Genomic DNA, 19,212 nt, shown 5'->3' on the forward strand with positions numbered 1-19,212 from the left:
AATTAGTTTGCTCCACCATGAGGTTAACAAAATCCTCAGAGAAAAAGACTTTGAAAAAGTCAATTTCTGTGAGGCCGGTGGTGTCAAACTTGATTCCTGATTCTGCCACAAAATCAGGAATCAGTGGCTCGTAATTTTCGGGGGGCGAGGTCCATACGGGGAGCACTGGGTCAGCTGCTGGCATGGTGGGCGCTGCCTCATCTTCTGTCCTGGAGCGTCTGCGTGGCGGTTCCGCAGGACCCGAGGAGGAAGATGAGGAGGGGGAAGAGGAAGAAGAGGATGAAGAATCCGAAAAATAAAGAAAAGTCGGATCGTCATCCAAATCGCTATCAGTTTCGAAGGCAAGTAAAGCATATGCCTCCTCCACTGAATAGCGCTGTTGGGATGAATTTGATGACATTTTTGTGTAAATATGGTGCTTGGGTGTACACTTTATTGAAAACTGTATGTGTACGTGAGGGGGGGGGGAGTGATTGGTGTAAACTTTCTGTAAAGAAAAAGCTGTGGAAAAAAGTATAAAACAGCAGGCCCTAGCTGATAAGTGTAACTTATCAAAACTAGTCTGCTGGATGTGCGCACGGGGTGGCGCAAGGGGGGGGTGGAAAAAAAAAAAAAGGAAAACGGCAAACTCTAAGAGGGGGGATGGGGGGGATGAAGATAGATTGGGGGGGTGAAGATAGATTGGGCAGGGGATCAGGGATCAATTAACACTTACAATTGTAGTTTTCTTTCTTCTTCTTCTTTCTTCTGCAGGGATTGTGATGCTACAAGCTGTGGCACCACAATACCCAGCACAGGAGCTCTTGCTGCGTCCGACCTCTCTGCCGGAATCCTCAGCTAGAGTGAGGACCCCTGCAGACAGGTCAGACAGGTCAGAGGCAGGTCAGGGGGCAGGTCACAGAGCAGTCACATCGCTGCTGTGACCTGTCATTGGTGGGATCGAATGATTACATCGATCCCACCAATCCCTGATCTGCCTGGTGACCATGGCAACTGCCTAGAATCGGATCTCACAGCTCCGATTACTAGGCAGGTCATGCCCAGGTCACCAGCAGGGCACAGAGCGGTCACATGGTGACCGCAGCTGTGCCATGTGGTTGGCGCGATCGCCGATCTAATCGATCGCACCAGCCAACTCCTGCAGGCCCTGCATCAGGCTCCAGCATGATCGGTGCTAATATAGCACCGATCCTGGCCGGTACTGGCAGGGCACAGCGGTGATATAGCGCCGCTGTGCACTGCGATTGGCGCGATCCAAGCTGATTGGCTGAAACAATGAGAAACGCTGCGATTGGCTGTTCAGAATTGAACAGCCAATCACAGCGCTCTGGATGCCGGGGGGGCGGGATCGCAGCCCGGGATGCCGACGCCATCTTTTCTAAGGTGAGATGGCGTCGGAATTTTAATGCGATCACCGCGACTTTAGTCGCGGTATCGCATTAAAGGGCCCGACGTACTATCCCGTCCCCGGTCATACGGGCCCGGGTACCGTGGACGGGATAGTACGTCGGATGGCAGGAAGGGGTTAATTACTTGTCCCACATGGTTATTCTTTGTGCAGGGGTGTGATTTATCTCTCATGTTGTCATATGTTTGTAAGTGATTTTAACCCAATTTCTTGTGTGTTGAAAATCTATAATAAAATTTACCTGATTTTATGATTATTTTGTGTTAGGTGTGCACACCATCATTTGTTTGGTCTCTTCTCTCCCCTATTTATAAATCGAGAAGAGATGACGCTGCAGGAATTTTTTATTTTATTATAAAATGCACAATATAAAACCTTCTGAAAATATATAATATTAGGTAATTAAAAGAAAGACATAAAAAATGGTTACAAGGTATCAGCCTTGGTATGTTTTCCACAGCAATAAGTAAATAATTAGGTTGCAAACCGATCTACTGGCAAATAACTGGAGAAAATGGCAGAAAATCCAGAATTATTATATTATGTGCAACAAACCTCAAAAATGTGCAAACTTCCAAGTTCCTGCCTTATAACATAAGCCAGCGACATTCATTATCTTTGGTTACACACTTGTAAGTGCTATAAGTTAGGCCGGCGTCACACTACCGTAGAATATGGGCGAGTGCTATGCAAGAAAACATCGCAAAGTGTTAATCTATGGGGCAGCTCACATCACAGTTTATTTTCACTGGCATATTCAGTCTGCATGTAAAATCACAGCATGCTGCGATTGTCACCAAGACTCGCCAATGCAAGCCTATGGGTATGAGAAAAATAAAATAGCACAGCAATCGGACCATGGGAGTGCTGTCCGATTTTTATGCATCGATGTCCTTTGAAAAGCCGGCAATTCATCTGCCACGTACAGTAAAATCACAGCCTTACAGGTTATGATATATACAGATAGAATACATACATAGATGTCACTGACACACACGTTACTGATGTCACGTAAGTGGTGAGTTCCTTGGCTGTGAACTCGCATGACCCTTCTGACGGCATCACAAGCAGAACTTTCTCACACTCGCGGTGTCCTCAGACAGGGAATACGAGTTCAGAGGGAGACACTGAGCACACGGTGCTCAGTTTCTCTGCTGGATGGTAGGCTGCCTGCCATCTAGATGTAGCAGAGCTAGACCCGTGGAGGGACAAAAGGATTAAAAGCATCTCTGCGAAAGGTGAGGAATATTGTTTTTTTTTTTTTTGTTTTTTTTAACTCTTTTGCAGATGACGAGGGCATCGGGTGAATTGGCGAGGTCGTAAGTATGGTTTAATTAAGATTACTAAAGGAGTGTGTCATTCTTTTAATTAAGGTACTTTTTTGCGTGTTTGTGTTTTCTTACAATGTGACTATGTGGTTAGTAATGGGGGGGGGCGTCTTATTGACGCCTCTCCGTTACTAACCTCGGGGCTTGATGTCACCTGACAATATAAAGGTGACATCAACCCCCCCAACTATCACCCCATTTGCCACTGCTACAGGGCAAGTAGGAAAAGAAAGGCTAAATGACAGAATTGGCGCATCTTAGACATGCATCTTTTCTGGGGCGGCTGAGAGCTGATGTTTTTAGCCTGGGGGAGCCATAGTCCATGGCCCCTTCCTAGGCTATTAATATCAGCTCGCAGCTGTCTGCATAGCCTTTGCTGGTTATTAATTATAGGAGATCTCTACGTAATTTTTTTTTAGGGTTGCCCATTTTAATAGCCAGTTAAGGCTAAGTAAACAGTTGTGAACTGATATTAATAGCCTGGTAAGCTCCATGGGTATTATCCCCTTCCCAGGCTATAAATATCGACCCCCAGCCATCAGCTTTTCCTCTGCTGGTTACAGTACACGGCAGATGAATCGCCAGATCATATATATATGTGTATACATATATACACACACACACACACACACGTGCTTCTCACAAAATGAGAATATCAAAAAATAAATTTATTTTAGTTCTTCAATACAAAAAATGATATAATATGAGAGTCACTTTTTGTATTGAAGAACTGAAATAAATTAACTTTTTGATGATGTTCTAATTTTGCGAGAAGCACCTGTGTATGTATGCGTGTGTGTGTATGTATATATAATGTATACCATATATATGTTTTGATGAATATTTCCTTTGAAAATGATGTGTAAATGACACAGAGAATTGCTGTATGTAAAAGCTGATGTTAAAATCGCATTGCAGTCAGATAGCAATTGCTAGGTGTGAAGAATCGGACTGTACTCGCATTACACTCGTGTGACTCGACAGAGGGATTCGGACCGATTTTTCATATGTTTAATGTGACTCCAGCCTAAGAAGTCTATACACAGGCTCCAAGCTGCAAGCCGCTTCCAGTGTAAAACATTCATGCTCAGAAAGCATAGTCCTTTCTTATTTAGCACAATTTAATTATTGCAGATGAGAGGCGCATCCTGTTCAGACTGGAGATCTGAGAGTCCGGGCCCTACTTTCTCATATTCACAATGTGAAATGTTCAACTTTCTAAAGGACGTTTCCACCCCGCTGTCACACATACTCTCGTGGTACTGCTGTTTGTATTCATCTGATGCTGCAATCTCGGGATCTACGGTAAAGAGAATTAAAAAGAAATTCAGTGTTTTAAAAGCAGGTTTACATGTTTTTTCTTATGTAAATTACAGACCAGAGACCCATTTGCTCTAAAATTAGCAATGTAGCTTAGCAGGATGTGGAATGGCTTCCCCAGGGTCATTCACCTGGAGAGGCCTACTAGAAAAATGGCGTGCTACTGAACCCTTTGAGTACTACTTTTTACTTGGTGAGCAGCAAAATGTACCTTTTCCTTGACTAGCTAAGCAGTCCAGGTTCTATGTAAAGCGGAGCCGCATAAGAGCGAGCCCCACCTCCTCAATATCTTGGCTCAGGCAATGTATTTAACCTTTCTAGCTTCACACCTTCATAAGTTGCAATGTAGCAAGGTCATGCTGTGATCTTCAGCAAATTCACTAACCTAGTAGCTCTCACTTATATCTATATTTCTTGTTTAATAAGTAAAACAAAACACTATATAAATTGGGCATCGTTGTAATTGCACTGACCCACAGAATAAACCACTATTAGGATGTGTCCCTGACTAAGTCCCTACTCCAGTCAATGCCTGTTTACAGCTTCAGAGGTCTTTCACCTTGGGCTGGATCCCACTGTCCGGTTTAGAATACAAGGACATGCTCACCTTTTTCTGGTGCTTCAGAGAGCGAGTCAGAGGATTGCGGTATATGTTTAATGCTTGGCCATGACTTCTCGATGATATCAACAGCTTCTGTGAATGACATTGTTTTCAAGGCAGTCAGAAGCTCCGCTACTGTTCCTCCGGAAACCTGTAGTGTGGTAGCAAACGTTAATTTGGAAAACAGAAACTAGCTGCTGTCCCTTAACTTTTTTAGGACTTAACTTATTTTAGAGCTTGAGTCCACATCATGCCTTTTCTGTACTAAACATACTGACAGGCAGTCAGCTATACAGCCAAGGCAGCACCGTATGACTTTGGTGGGCCTAGGCTGCTATGGCTTACTATATCCCTTTTGTCTATTACAATCGCATGCTGTTTTTGTCATGACAAAGCTGTTGAGCATTTAAGACAGTGTTTCAAAAAGTCCAATCTTCACAGCCCAGAGTAGATCATGTGTCCAGGTTTTCCTCAGTATGGCAATTATTGATGCTTTGATAATAGTTCCCTCACCTGTGCAATACAGAGGGAATCGTAAAAGCTTGCAGGGTTGGGGAGCCGTGAGGACAGGACTTTGAGAAACGCTGATCTAAGAGGTTGAATGATCAGGATTGGAATTATTAGGCCCAGAAATATTTAAACAGGTGACTGAATTGTCGGGATTTGAGCTCTGCTTGCCCCTATGTTGGATTTAAAAATGACACAACTGAGATGCAATTGAGGTGTAGCCTTACAGGTTTAATTAAAAGGGTTGAACAAAAATATCCTGTGAAATGGTTAGAAATGGTAGCCATTTTTCTAGAAACCCTCCTTTCTAGGGCTCAAAAATAAGTGGACAAATTAATTTGATCATAAATAAACTTAATTTTTAACACTTTGTAGAGAATTCTTTGCAGGCAAGTCTGAAAGCCATGGATGTCAACAAACGCTGGGTTTCCCCCATTGTGATTCTTTTGTCAGGCCTTTACTGCAGCTGACTTCAGTTCTTGCTTGTTTGTGGATCTCTCTGCCTTAAGTTTTGTCTTATAGTAGAAAAAATCCAGCACTCTGAAGTTGGTATGATGAAATAATGTGAATTTATTGATAGTGGTCCTTGTTGACAATGTGTATAATAATAAGTGACATTTCGGTCGTCTAAGACCTTTTTAAAAAATACACCGTGGATAAAACAAAAAATAAAATACACCATGAACAATATAATATACAAAGAAAAAGAAAGTATAGAAAAAAGTCTGCTCACCCATCAGTCAGTCCCGGAATCAAAGCACGGAAACTGCAGTGTAGCAGGAAAAACGTAAGTCATGAAGGTATAATCCAGGTCAGGAAAGTCCGTTAAAAACTTAATTTTTTATTGAAAAAATATCTTTCATAAAATTGGTTACATGTCATAAAAAATCACAACCCCCATGTTATCAACTGTTGTTCGAAATGCGTCTGCCCACGTTATATTCCCACATGGGGGTTGTGATTTTTTTTATGACATGTAACCAATTTTATCAAAGATATTTTTTTCAAAAAAATTAGGTTTAACGGACCTTCCTGAGCTGGATTATACCTTCATGACTTACAAAGAAAAAGAATGACAAATGACATAATGTTCAAGTGAAAATCATCTAAAACTAGTCATGTTTTATATAAGAACAATCGTACAGATGGATATTGTAGTATCTTAGATTATGTGATTTATGTTTTTGTGCTATTTAGACATCGCAGGCTTTACACCATATTCTAGGGATACATCATATACTAGGGATTTGCCAATCTTCTACTCTGTATTATTTGTGGGTTATGTTGTAAAACTCAGATACTACAAAACCCATTTGTACCATTGTTTTTATATAAAACTTGACTTCTGTATCCGCTTGTTTTAGATGATTTTCACTTGAACATTGTCATTTGTTTTGTTTGTTGTATCCACATGGTATATTTGAAAAAGGGCCAAGATTACAGAAATGTCACATATTATACACATTGTCAACAAGGACCACTGTAACTAAAATCACGTTATTTTATCATACCAACTTCAAAGTGCCAGATTTTTTCCACTACTTGACATATAGGGATTGGGATCCTATTCGGCCACCTACACTCACTGAGGTTGCCACATTTCCTTTCCATTAAGTTTTGTCTTAAGCATTTGAAATGCATGCTCGATGGGGTTGAAATCTGGTGATTGACTCAGCCATTGCAATATATTTCACTTCTTGCCTTAAAAACTCCTGGGTTATTTGGGGTCATTGTCCATCCATACTGTGAAGCGCCGTCCAATCAATCTTGCTGTATTTGGCTGAATCTGAGCAGAAAGTATAGCCCTGTATACTTCAGAATTCATCTGGCTGCTTCTGGCTTCAGTCACATCACCCATCAATAAACACTAGTGACACAGTGCCATTGGAAGCCATGGCTGCCCATGCCATCACACTGCCTCTACCATGTTTTACAGGGAAATGTGGTGTGCTTTGGACCATGAGCCATTCTAAACCTTCTCCATACTTTCTTCTTCCCATCATTCTGATACAAGTTGATCTTAGTTTCATCTGTCCAAAGAATGCTTTTCCAGAACTGTGCTGGCTTCTTTAGATGTTTTCTTTTTTTTTTTTTTGCAAAGTCTAATCTGGCCTTTCTATTTTTAAGGATGATTAACCGTTTGTATCTTGTGGTAAACCCTCTGTTTCTCCAGTCACCTTCCACGAAAGCAGCATGTCTCCCCACCCTAATGGGGGATAGGAAACACAAAGAGGTTAAATACCCCTCCCCTTCCTATAACCACCAGTGTTTTTCCTGTCCCCTATGGGGCATGAAGAGGTTCCTGGATGGCGCTGCCGTGGCCGGCAATCAGGAGCACCTTAAGCCTACCTACTTCATGCCAGGCAACTGAGGTCGGGGACTCCGCTCTCCTTCTCTATGGGCTACTCTCGTTTCCATGTGATTCTGGACCCGTCTCCTGTCTCTCCTGCACCTCTTCGGGAGGTAAAGTGTGGCGGTGATGTGCGTCTGGGGTCCTCCTGCAGCTCCCCGGCGTATTCCTCTCTCCATGTCGGCTGATTGCGGAATCTGCGTGCACCAGAATTGACATCGGCCCGAACTTCCTGTTTACTTCCTGGGTGCGTTCCATGCTGGAATGCACGCGCTGCTGGCCTGTGTGGGGATTCCAGAGTGGCTGTCATGATTGGAGCGTTCCCTTCGGGGGTTCCCCCCTGTCGGCCTGGGGGAGGAGGAGCACAGAATACAAACGCTGAGACGTGGTCGGAGGATGCCTTCAGGTAAGGCCCATTGTCTGTGTCCCTCTGTGACAGCTAGCGGACTGACCAAATGGACGGCGACAAATATTCCCTTTCTGCTTCTGCAGAGCCCAGCGTCCTTCCTCCTACTGTAAGTAGTGGATGAAGGTCCCTTGCAGTCTGGGTTATAGCCTCATGAGTGACTAAGTATACATTTCTCTCCCTCTTTAGGGAGACAAGGTCTTTGCCCCTAAAAAGGATAAGGTGCCCAGCCACAAGTGTGGTGTATGTGCCTCCAAGCTTCCCTCAGCTTATAAGCAGAAGCTTTGCCAGCCCTGCACGGAGACATGTTGCATGCAGAACAGCCCTCTCTGTTGGACAGCATCAAAACCCTTATCAAACAAGAGGTTCAATCCTTTGTCTGCCTTTTCCCAGGCCCCAGTACCACAACCCCCTCCTTCTAAGAAAAGGAAGATGGCACCTGTGGAATCTGATTTAGACTCGAGTGAAGTCCGTACCTCTGGTTTGGAGGATATTTGGGAGAATGAGGGTTCCACTTCCAACCCCAAGTCCAATAATAAAAATTATTATGTTTCCTCTGAGGATATGGAGGAAATGATTAGTATGGTGAGGAGCACCATGGGGGTTGAGGAGGAGGAAGTGAGATACTCAGGGCAGGACAAGATGTTTGGGGGGCTGAAACCTAAAAAACAAAAGGTTTCCCATACAAAGTCTTATCCTTCATGAATGAGACCTCCCTGAGAAAGGGATTAGTGTTCTGTCAGACTTAAAAAATCGCTTCCCCATAGACGGAGATTGCTTTTTATGGGATATCCCCAAGGTAGATGTGCAGGTGTCCAGAGTAGCCAAAAAGACGGCTCTTCCTTTCGAGGACTTGTCTCAGCTCAAAGATCCAATGGATCGTAAAATCGAGAGTTTGCTAAGGAAATCCTGGGACACCTCCACCAATCTGCTAAAAACAAACGTGGCTTCCACCTGTGTTGTCAGATATCTATTTCGCTAGCTACGTACGTTGGAAGACCACGTTACTCAGGGGACTTCTAGGGAGGACATACTTGACTCTTCCCCTCCTTCAGAAAGCAACAGGGTTCCTTGCTGATGCTTCTGTTGAATCCGTCCGAGTAGCAGCGAAATCCGCAGTCCTCTCCAACTCAGCTAGGAGAGCCCTGTGGCTGAAATCATGGAGTGGCGACGTCACCTCCAAAGCTAACCTTTGCATCATTCCATTTCAGGGACACTATGTTTTTGGTCCAGCTCTCAACGAGATTTTAGAAAAGGCTATGGAAAAAAAGAAATCACTCCCTGAGCAGAAAAACCGTAGGAAACGTTTTTTCGTCCCTCCCGAGATCAGTCTTCCCAGAGGGAATTCAATGGGGAAAGGCAAATCAGGGTGTTGGCGTTATCCCAAAGGTGGTAAGGGCAAAAAGATCCTTGTCCCCCACCACCAGCAAATCCCTGACAAACAATGACTGCTCTCCTGTCGGGGGTCGACTCTCGGGCTTCCTCACTCAGTGGCAATCCATCTCCACAAACCAGTGGGTAACATAGTTAGTAAGGCTGAAAAAAGAAATTAGTCCATCCAGTTCAGGCTATAAAATTCTGTTAGAATAAATCCCAAGATCTACGTCCTTCTAAAGAACCTAACAATAACTGTAAGATACAATATTGTTACGCTCCAGGAAGACATCCAGGCCTCTCTTGAACCCTTCGACTGAGTTCGCCATCACCACCTCCTCAGGCAGGGAATTCCAGATTCTCACTGCCCTAACAGTAAAGAATCCTCTTCTATGTTGGTGGAAAGACCTTTTCTCCTCCAGACTCACAGAATGCCCCCTTGTGACCGTCACCATCCTTGGTATAAACAGATACTCGGAGAGATATTTGTATGGTCGCCTTATATACTTATACATGGTTATTAGATCACCCCTCAGTCGTCTTTTTTCTAGACTAAATAATCTTAATTTTGCTAATCTCTCTGGGTATTGTAGTTCCCCCATCCCCTTTATTAATTTTGTTGCCCTCCTTTGTACTCGCTCTAGTTCCATTATATCCTTCCTGAGCACCAGTGCCCAAAACTGTACACAGTCCTCCGTACCACTCAGGATGGGTTAAAACTAGTATTCAAGAGTTTTCCCCCTCCATGCCTGAGAATTACCTCACTGCAGTCTCTACACCTTCAAGAGTCCTTACTATTAGATCTTCAAGGTCGGCTTCAATCAAACGTGTACTCTCGAGTACCTCTACAGGAGATAGGCAGAGGTCACTATTCTCGCCGATTCTTAATAGAGAAACCCTCGGGGAAGCACAGAGTTATCATCAATTTGAAAACTCTGAACCAAGAGATCACATACAGACAATTCAAGATGGAGTCGATCAAATCAGCAAATCCCGCTCACTGGACAGGATTGGGTAATGGCTACAATAGATCTGAAGGATGCCTATTATCATGTACCAATCCACCCAGATCACCGGACGTTCCTCAGTTTTGCAGTTTCCCATGGTCACTGGGTCAACCATTACCAGTTTAATGTCCTCCCAATCAGCATTTCATCAGCATCATGGGTGTTTACCAAGATCATGGCGGATCAGTAATCTTCATTCGTCGCCAGGGGGTTTGCATCATTCCATAACTAGATGACATTCTCGTTGTTGCACCATCAATCCCTCGTCTGACTCTATATGTGGCAAAACCCCTAGAATCCTAAAGTCCCTGGGCTGGATTTCAAATTTTGTCCTTCATCAAGGAAGAAATTCCTGGGAAATCTTTTGGATTCAGGGAAGAGAACATCTTTCCTGCCCAGAGATCCTCAGCTCAATCTTTTCCAGAGGATCTCCAAGTTCAGAGACCAGAGGGCTCCTACCCTGAGGAACTCAATGTCTATCCTGAGATCACTGACATCATGCATGCAGGCAGTCTCCTGGGCTCAAGCCCATACACGAGTCCTTCAGACTCATGTTCTTTTGTCTTGGAAAAGGCATCAAAATACACTGACCAGGAGAGTACCCCTTCCCAGTCATGTGAAGTATTCTCTGTCACGGTGGCTAAACTACCAAAACCTCTGTCGGGGAGTCAGCTGGGATCAGCTGCCCCTGAAGATACTCACTTCAGACGCCAGTCAGAGAGGCTGGGGTGCTGTGGTAGAGAACACTCACTTCCAGGTGTTGTGGGTCCCAGGCATCAGATCCAGCTCCTCAAACCTGAGGGATCTGACGGCAGTAGAAGTGGCATTGAAAGCCGCATCCGCTCTCCTTCAAGGTCATCATGTGCGTGTCTATTCAGACAATATGACCACAGTGGCCTACCTCCCACACTAGGGAGGCACAAAATACGCCAGTTGGAAATGAACCGCTGCAAGGATTTTTTCCTGGGCAGAAAGACATCGTCTGTTCATCACGGCAGTACAACTAAAAATGTCCAACAATGTCCAGGTGAAATTTCTCAGCAGAAAGGACGTCAATCTGGGAGAGTGGTGCCTGGACCAAGCAGTCTTTCTATCCCTTGTATCAAGATGGGGGATTCTGGATGTAGATCTATTTGCCAATGGCCGGAATGCGAAGATAAAGACGTTCTTTTCCTTCAGTCCCGCAGACGGAGCACGGGGAACAGATGCCTTTTCTCATCCTTGGAGGTTCAACCTGGCCTATGCCTTCCCGCTGATCCCAATTCTAGCGAGGATGCTACAAAAGATTCGGTTAGCTCAACTCACTACGATTCTAATGGCTCCCATGTGGCCGGGAAGAAGTTGGTGTAGCACCTTGATGGATATGGCTCTGGATGGTCCGCTACTTCTATCCCAGAAAGTCAACCTCCTTCTCCAAGGTCCCGTTACACCCGGACCTTCACAGATTGAACCTTGCGTCCTGGCTACTGAAGCCAGAATCTTAAAAGCTAAGGGCCTTTCAGATGAAGTAATACAAACTCTTCAGAGGAGTAGAAAGCCAGTGACCAATGCCATTTATGGCAAAGTTTGGAAGAAATTCTCATCCTGGTGTTCCCTGAATACTCCTGATCCCTTCCATCCTAACATAGCGCAAATTCTGAATTTTCTTCAGAAGGGGCTGGATCTAGGTCTTACACCTAGTACCCTGAGTGTAAAGGTGTCAGTTCTTAGTTCCTTTTTTGATCAGAACTTAGCTTGCAATCGCTGGATAAAGAGCTTTATGACTTCAGCAGCCAGGATTCGACCTAGGCTTCATAGCTGAGTTCCCCCTTGGGATTTAAATCTGGGCCTTAACAGTTTAACCAAAGATCCATTTGAACCCCTGTCATCCATGAGTTTGAAAAACCTTACCTTTAAAACTGTTTTTCTAGTAGCAAGATGTATTTTCGCTAGACGTGTAGGAGAGCTGCAGGCACTATCAATACAGGTGCCCTACTTAACAGTTACTGCAGATAGCATTATTCTCCAGTTAGATCCTTCCTTTATGCCTAAAGTAATCTTGGACTTCCATAGAGGCCAGGATATTGTGATACCCTCATTCTGCCTAAATCCTTCCAATACTCAACTTCTCCAGCGATGCTATAGGAGTGCTGAACGCCCATGGAGAAAAACACACACACCAGAAGATTTCATCCACTTCAAATTTATGTTAAGAACCTATAACGCTGCCCTTCACCTCGCCAAACAGACCTACATCACCACCCTGATCTCCTCACGAGCCACAACCCCAAGAAACTTTTTGACACCTTTCACTCCCTCCTCAGGCCGAAAGCACAAGCCCCTATCACAGACATTTGTGCTGATGACCTGGCCTCCCACTTTACAGAAAAAATAGATAATATCCATCAGGAAATCTGCTCCCAACCACCAAGTGCAGTGACTCCCAACCCTTCCTGCATCTCCCCTGGCTCACTTTCCACATTTGATCCCATCACAGAAGAAGTCTCCAGACGCCGCTCTTCCTCTTGTCCGACCACATGCACTACCAACCCCATTCCCTCACATCTCCTCCAGTCTCTCTCTCCAGTCGTCACAACTCGCCTAACTGAAATCTTTAATCTCTCCCTCTCCTCGGGCATTTTCCCATCCTCCTTCAAACACGCCATCGTTACTCGATTACTAAAGAAACCCGCTCTCAACCCATCCTGCACAAACAACTACAGACCAAGCAATGTATATATAAGAAAAAGGGCGCACTATTGATGTAGCAAATGGAGGGAGGTGCAAATTGGTAGTAAAAATATATGCTAAAAAGAGAACAGAAAGCACTACCATAACATGCACACTACACCAATTAATAAACAAAGTAGTGAAAACAAGGCTTTATTGGTACACACAATAGAAAAGTGAATAATAAAACACAATTAAAAACAAGGACCCAGAACCGGGTACCTGCCAATGTGCAGACATGTCGCATAATATAATACAATACAAAAAATCATGCTGGAGACCCAATGAGCAAATATGCAATGCAAAAAACAATGCTTGCTTAAGCTAAGGCTAATGCGAAAAATCCATCAGAGTAATCATAATATGTAATGGTACTAGCTGCTGAACTGCCAGGCTGCTTCAGGAGTAGGAACCAGAAGATTGCAAGTCATATATATAATAAAGACCGCTATAAAAAAGGTTCACAATAATAGTGTAGATATGATCAATCCCACAAATGAGCATATAGAGATGAATACATTCCAAACTATAGCATGTGGGCTAAGTATAGCCACAGAGCAGCGGTCACAATAGACCTGGGAGCAGTAGCCACAATAAATGATTCATGGTGAGATGATTCCTACACTTTGGTGGTAACTATGCATGTTAGTGTGTCCAGAAAAAACACTGGTGGTTATAGGAAGGGGAGGGGTATTTAACCTCTTTGTGTTTCCTGTCCCCCATTAGGGCGGGGAGACATCCTCCGATGCTGCTGTCGTGGAAGGTTCCTACACACCGAATTACCGGTAAAACTAATTCTATTATTTGCTATCATGAAGTCTTCCCTTTATGGTTATACTTAAGATGCTGCTACTTCCTGGATAGTGTTCTTCACTTGGGGTGATGTTGCGAAGTGGTTTTTCTTCACCATAGAAAGGATGCTGTGATCATCCACCGCTCTGGTCTTCTGTGGACGTCCTGGCCTTTTTGACTTCCCAAACTCACCCGTGCTTTTTTATTTAGCCACTTCTAACATTTCTGCTATCTGATAGATTTTTTTTTTTCAGCCTAATTAAGGCCTGTGTCTCTTCAACTGAGAGCTCCTATGACCGCATGTTGTAGGTTCACAGCAACAGCTTGCAAATGTTACTTTTGGATTCAGTTACAGACTTTTTACCTGCTTAATTGATGATTATGGTTGATTGAATAGCTTCGGATAAGTGCTTATAGTTATAGCAGTTACCGAATAGCTGCATCGATAACCTGGATAACTGGAGCGCTGCCGATAATCAGTGGTTCAACGCCACAGCTGCATGTGTCGTGGCTGTGTGAGTCACAGCACATGCATGGAGAACCTGTTTGTTGGGCTCTCTATGCATGTGTTTTGACTGTCACACAGCGACGACTCACGCAGCTGCGGCACTAAATCACTGATTATCGGAAGCGCTCCAGTTATCCAGGTTACCCATGCAGTTATTCGGTAACCGCTATAACTATTCGGATAAGCACTTATCTGAAGCTATTCGATCAACCCTATTGATGGATTCACGGGGGGAATAGCACACGCAGCCCATTAAAAACTGTCCAATTACATTTGGTCCCTTGAAGACAGGCAGCTACATATTAGAGTTGTAAATTCCTAAATCCTTACTCCAAATAGAATGTGAACACCCTCAAATTAAAGCTGAGAGTCTGCACTTTCAGCCCATATTGATTTGGATAACTGCATCTTGAATAAGTTTTGGTAAACAGCTAAAAGGCCAATACTTGTGTTGCCGTCCAAATATTTCTGGATCTAACAATCTTTTATCCCATCTGTTGTAGCAGGTTGTCAGCCAGCACCTGCTGTGAATGAGTTGGGCACACAACGTCTGTGCTCTTGCCATCCACTGCATGCACAAATACATCCTGTTAAGGTCAGAAGAGCACACTTACAGAATAATAGTATGCCAATTTGTGTCAATGGTTTAATTTTTGGAGCATATTAAGATGTTTATTGGGTTACTATGCAAACTGTATTATGTAACTGTAAGATGACTAAATAATGGGGCTCTAGGGATTGATCTGCACAATAAATTTGACTTAAAAGATTACCAAAAAGTAGAATCTAAAGGCTTGATTCATCAAGACTGGCCTTGAAGAAGGATGGAGTCAAATGCTCCTGATTCATGAAGACGCATACACCTATTGATAAATCTGGAACGTAGAACGAGCAGCGTACACTCTGTGTGCGCCTCGCCACAAATTCTACTCCAACCCAAACTCGAGTTCATCATTAATTTGACGAGCGGAGGTCTCCGTGCCCCTGTCCCACCCTAGCTCAGCCCATTTTGACAGAACGAGAAGAAACTGGCGTGAAGATGCCAAAAGTTGCAAAATTTAGGCACAAGTCTGGGTTGCGCCTAAATTTTGAAACTTTTCAAAGTTTTTACAACAGAATTCTGGCGTGAAAGCTTTGGTGAACAGGGCCCTAAGTTGTTAGAAAACGTTAAAGGACAATAAAGAACTCTTCAAAATCAATGTGATTGTAAAGTGCCATAGACCATGTTGATGCTGTATAAATGTACTAGTACTATCATTTATATTTCCTCACATAAAGAGCAATGTACAAAATGTACAGAAGACCTCAGAGCAGTCATTCCCAATATTGTATTACAGAGACCAAACTCTTCCTTATCTTAAGGACATAATGCTCTTTTCATTTTATATATCAACACTCATTTTACATCAAAGTAGACCTCATGACAATTTGCTCATGAATAACTGGCCATAGAAGCCGGTCAGTTTACTCTTTGTATATTGTGGTGGATAAATTAAATGTGAACTTTGATTGGGTGACACATGATGCAAAGACACTCTGTATCCAGATACAGTTTTTCAAAATTGGTCATCTTCTATTAATTACCCTTGAACACGGACAAGTCATGCTTACCTCAAAATTGTCCAGTAACGTTTTAGAAGGTAAGGGACTTAACCTAAAAGCATTGTTTAAAATTCCCAAGCCAAGGTGTTGTGCCAACGTGGACCAGTTCTTGTCTGCATCTTCACTTTGTAACAATGAGTAAAGTGTCTGCTTTGAGTCATCACCGAGGCTGTTCATGTCTCCTAGAAAATTAAGATTAATTAAGATTATTTTGGCTTAAAGGGGTTGTCTGGTTTTTAAAACTCGTCATAAAATATTGTATTATGCTGGATTTACATTGGCAAATTTTAAACAAGTGTCCTCAGGAATGCTCATTTCTCAGCAATCGGACAGGGTAAACTGGCTGACAACCACCTGACAAATGAGCAATAAAGGTCAGGTGAAATGATTAAGCTAACTTATAAACAGGAACTATTCTGATGAGATAAACGACTGCCTGTGTGCACAGAACTATCAATTCGTAATTGTCCTGTGTGCATGGGAAATAATGCTTAATATTTATAACAAAAAGCATTGAACAACACCATCAAATGCCATACATTTCTAATATTCTTCAACTCTGGCAGAATCTCTGTATTCTTAAAATGTATTTATAATATTCCCTTTCAACTGTAGTTTAGTCTGCATTCTCTGGCTCGAGGTGGGCATGGGCTTTTGGATGTAATCTGAATAAAGAGACCAAACTTGTACTTGAGACATACTAGCAGCGAGTATTGTCTAACAGGCACCTATAGGAATCTCTGCCATGATCTAATTGTAAGAAGGCATCTGCCTATTGCATCACAGATAATAATAACAAGAATCTGGCAGAAGTTTACATATATCTATATATATACCGTGTGTGTGTGTATATATATATATATATATATATATATATATATATATATATATATATATATATATATATATATATATAACTGAATGTATGTATGTATGTGTGTATCACCAACCAATCACGAAGCATATTTCAATTTACCAGAGCTGTTCAAAAGAAGCTGAGCTGTGATTGATTGCTACGACCAACAGTTTTCCTTGCAACCAATCACTAAGCATCTCTCATTTCACCAGAGCTAGTTAAAAGTAGCTGAGCTGTGATTGGTTGCTATGAGCAAGTTTTCCCACTTGACAACACCTCAGCAGACACTGACATGGTGGGAGAAATCTAGCATCTTCGGGAACATAAGCTCCCAGCCATTGTCTGCCCCCCTGAAAGGAGCAGAGATCACATGACAGAAATGAATCCCCCCTCCCTGCCCATATCCCCATCACACATCCTCCATCCCAAAGGTATATCTTCCCTCTTAAAGGGATCATTGGTATGGAAGTCAGAGCAAATCCATCCAGGGCTTTGGTTTTGACCCCAGGCCTCACTTAAAGGGATCCCTGGTGTGGAAGTTAGGGCTGTTCCACTCAGCTCTGTGGTTCTGACCCCAGGGTCTCTTAACCCCTTACCTACAATTGACGTAATATTCCGTCCATGTGACCATGGACCTAATTACCATGGACGGAATATTACGTCATCGCGATCAGCGGCGCCCACGTGGTGAGCGCCGCTGATCGCGGCCGAGTGTCAGCTAATTATCAACCCCCGACACGTTAACCCCTTGCACACCGCGATCAAACGCGATCGCGGTGTACCGGGGGTTAAAGGGAAGCATCGGCAGGGAGGGGGCTCCCTCCGTGCTTCCCTGAGCCCCCCACGGCAGCGCAATGTGCAGCGCTGCTGCGGGGGGCTCTTTCCCTACAGGCCCCCGGATCCAAGATGGCGACGGGGGCCTACAGGGAGCTGACTTCCTCACTGCCTGCAAAGCGCAGGCATGAGGAAGTCTGCAGCAGTGCCTGTGACAGATCGCTGATCTGTCACAGTGATCTGTGATGTGACAGATCAGCGATCTGTCACAGGACAGTGATGTCCCACCTGGGACAAGGTAATAAAGTAAAAAAAGAAAAAAAAAAAAAGTGTTAAAAAAAAAATCGCTAAATAAATTAGTAAAAAAAAAAAAAATATTCCCCAATAAATCCATTTTTTCAAAATAAAAAAAACCAAAAACAATAAAAGTACACATATTTGGTATCGCCGCGTCCGTAATGACCTGCCCTATAAAACTGTCCCATTAGTTAACCCCTGTAGCGAACCCCTTAAAAAATAAAAATAAAAAACGAAGCAAAAAATAATGATTTATTATCATACCACCGAACAAAAAGTGCAATAACGCGCGATCAAAAAGACGCATATAAATATGCATGGTACCGCTGAAAACGTCATCTTGTCCCGCAAAAAAACGAGCTGCCATACAGCATCATCCGCAAAAAAATAAAAAAGTTATAGCTCGCAGAATAAAGCGATACAAAAATAATTATTTTTTATATAAAATTGTTTTCATTGCAAAAAACCGACAAAACATAAAAAAAGACCTAAATGAGGTATTGCTGTAACCGTACTGACCCGAAGAATAAAAACGCGTTATCAATTTTACCGCACGCGGAACGGTGTAAACGCACCCCCCAAAAGAAATTCATGAAACGCTGGTTTTTGTTCATTCTGCGTCCCAAAAATCGGAATAAAAAGCGATCAAAAAATGTCACGTGCCCGAAAATGGTACCAATAAAAACGTCAACTCGTCCCGCAAAAAATAAGACCTCACATGACTCGGTGGGTCAAAATACGGAAAAATTATAGCTCACAATATGTGGTGATGCAAAAACTATTTTTACAATAAAAAGCGTCTTTTAGCGTGCGACAGCCGCCAAACATAAAAACCGCCATAAATCGTAAATCAAACCCCCCGTTATCACCCCCTTAGTTAGGGAAAAATAATAAAACTAAAAGAAAATGTATTTATTTCCATTTTCCCGCTAGGGTTAGGGTAGGGTTAGGGTTAGGGCTAGGGTTAGGGCTAGGGTTAGGGCTCAGATTAGGGTTAGGGGGTGTGTTGAGGTTAGGGTTGGAGTTATAATTGGGGGTTTCCACTGTTTGGGCACATCAGGTGCTCTCCAAAGGCAACATGGCGTCTGATCTCAATTCCAGCCAATTCTGCGTTGAAAAAGTCAAATGGTGCTCCTTCCCTTCCAAGCTCTGCCATGTGCCCAAACAGTGTTTTACCCTCACATGTAGGGTATCGGCCTACTCAGGACAAATTAGAAAACAACTTTTGGGGTCCAATTTCTCCTGTTACCCTTAGGAAAATAAAAAAATGGGGGCAAAAATATAATTTTGCGGAAAAAAATGTTTTTTTTATTTTCATGCCCAGGCGTTATAAACTTCTGTGAAGCACTTGGGGGTTCAAAGTGCTCTCCACA

At 43.2% G+C, this 19,212-nt stretch overlaps 1 protein-coding gene across 2 annotated transcripts in view; it reads right to left on the minus strand.

The window, feature by feature from the left end:
• Window positions 1-1,734: 1,734 nt before the first annotated feature.
• The window catches only part of NFKB1 (nuclear factor kappa B subunit 1), a 215,908-nt gene continuing 198,430 nt past the window's right edge, over window positions 1,735-19,212 (minus strand). For both annotated transcript variants that reach the window (XM_073589235.1, XM_073589243.1), the window contains 3 exons: window positions 15,922-16,094; window positions 4,664-4,808; window positions 1,735-4,036 (listed from right to left, as the gene is read on the minus strand). In XM_073589235.1, coding sequence (XP_073445336.1) covers window positions 3,858-4,036; window positions 4,664-4,808; window positions 15,922-16,094 — 497 coding nt within the window. In that variant the 3' untranslated portion in view covers window positions 1,735-3,857. The remainder of the gene's footprint in view (window positions 4,037-4,663; window positions 4,809-15,921; window positions 16,095-19,212) is intronic.

This window comes from Dendrobates tinctorius, unplaced genomic scaffold (assembly GCF_039654945.1).
Source record: "Dendrobates tinctorius isolate UK_male_01 unplaced genomic scaffold, ASM3965494v1 ptg000011l, whole genome shotgun sequence".
Classification (NCBI taxonomy): domain Eukaryota; kingdom Metazoa; phylum Chordata; class Amphibia; order Anura; family Dendrobatidae; genus Dendrobates; species Dendrobates tinctorius.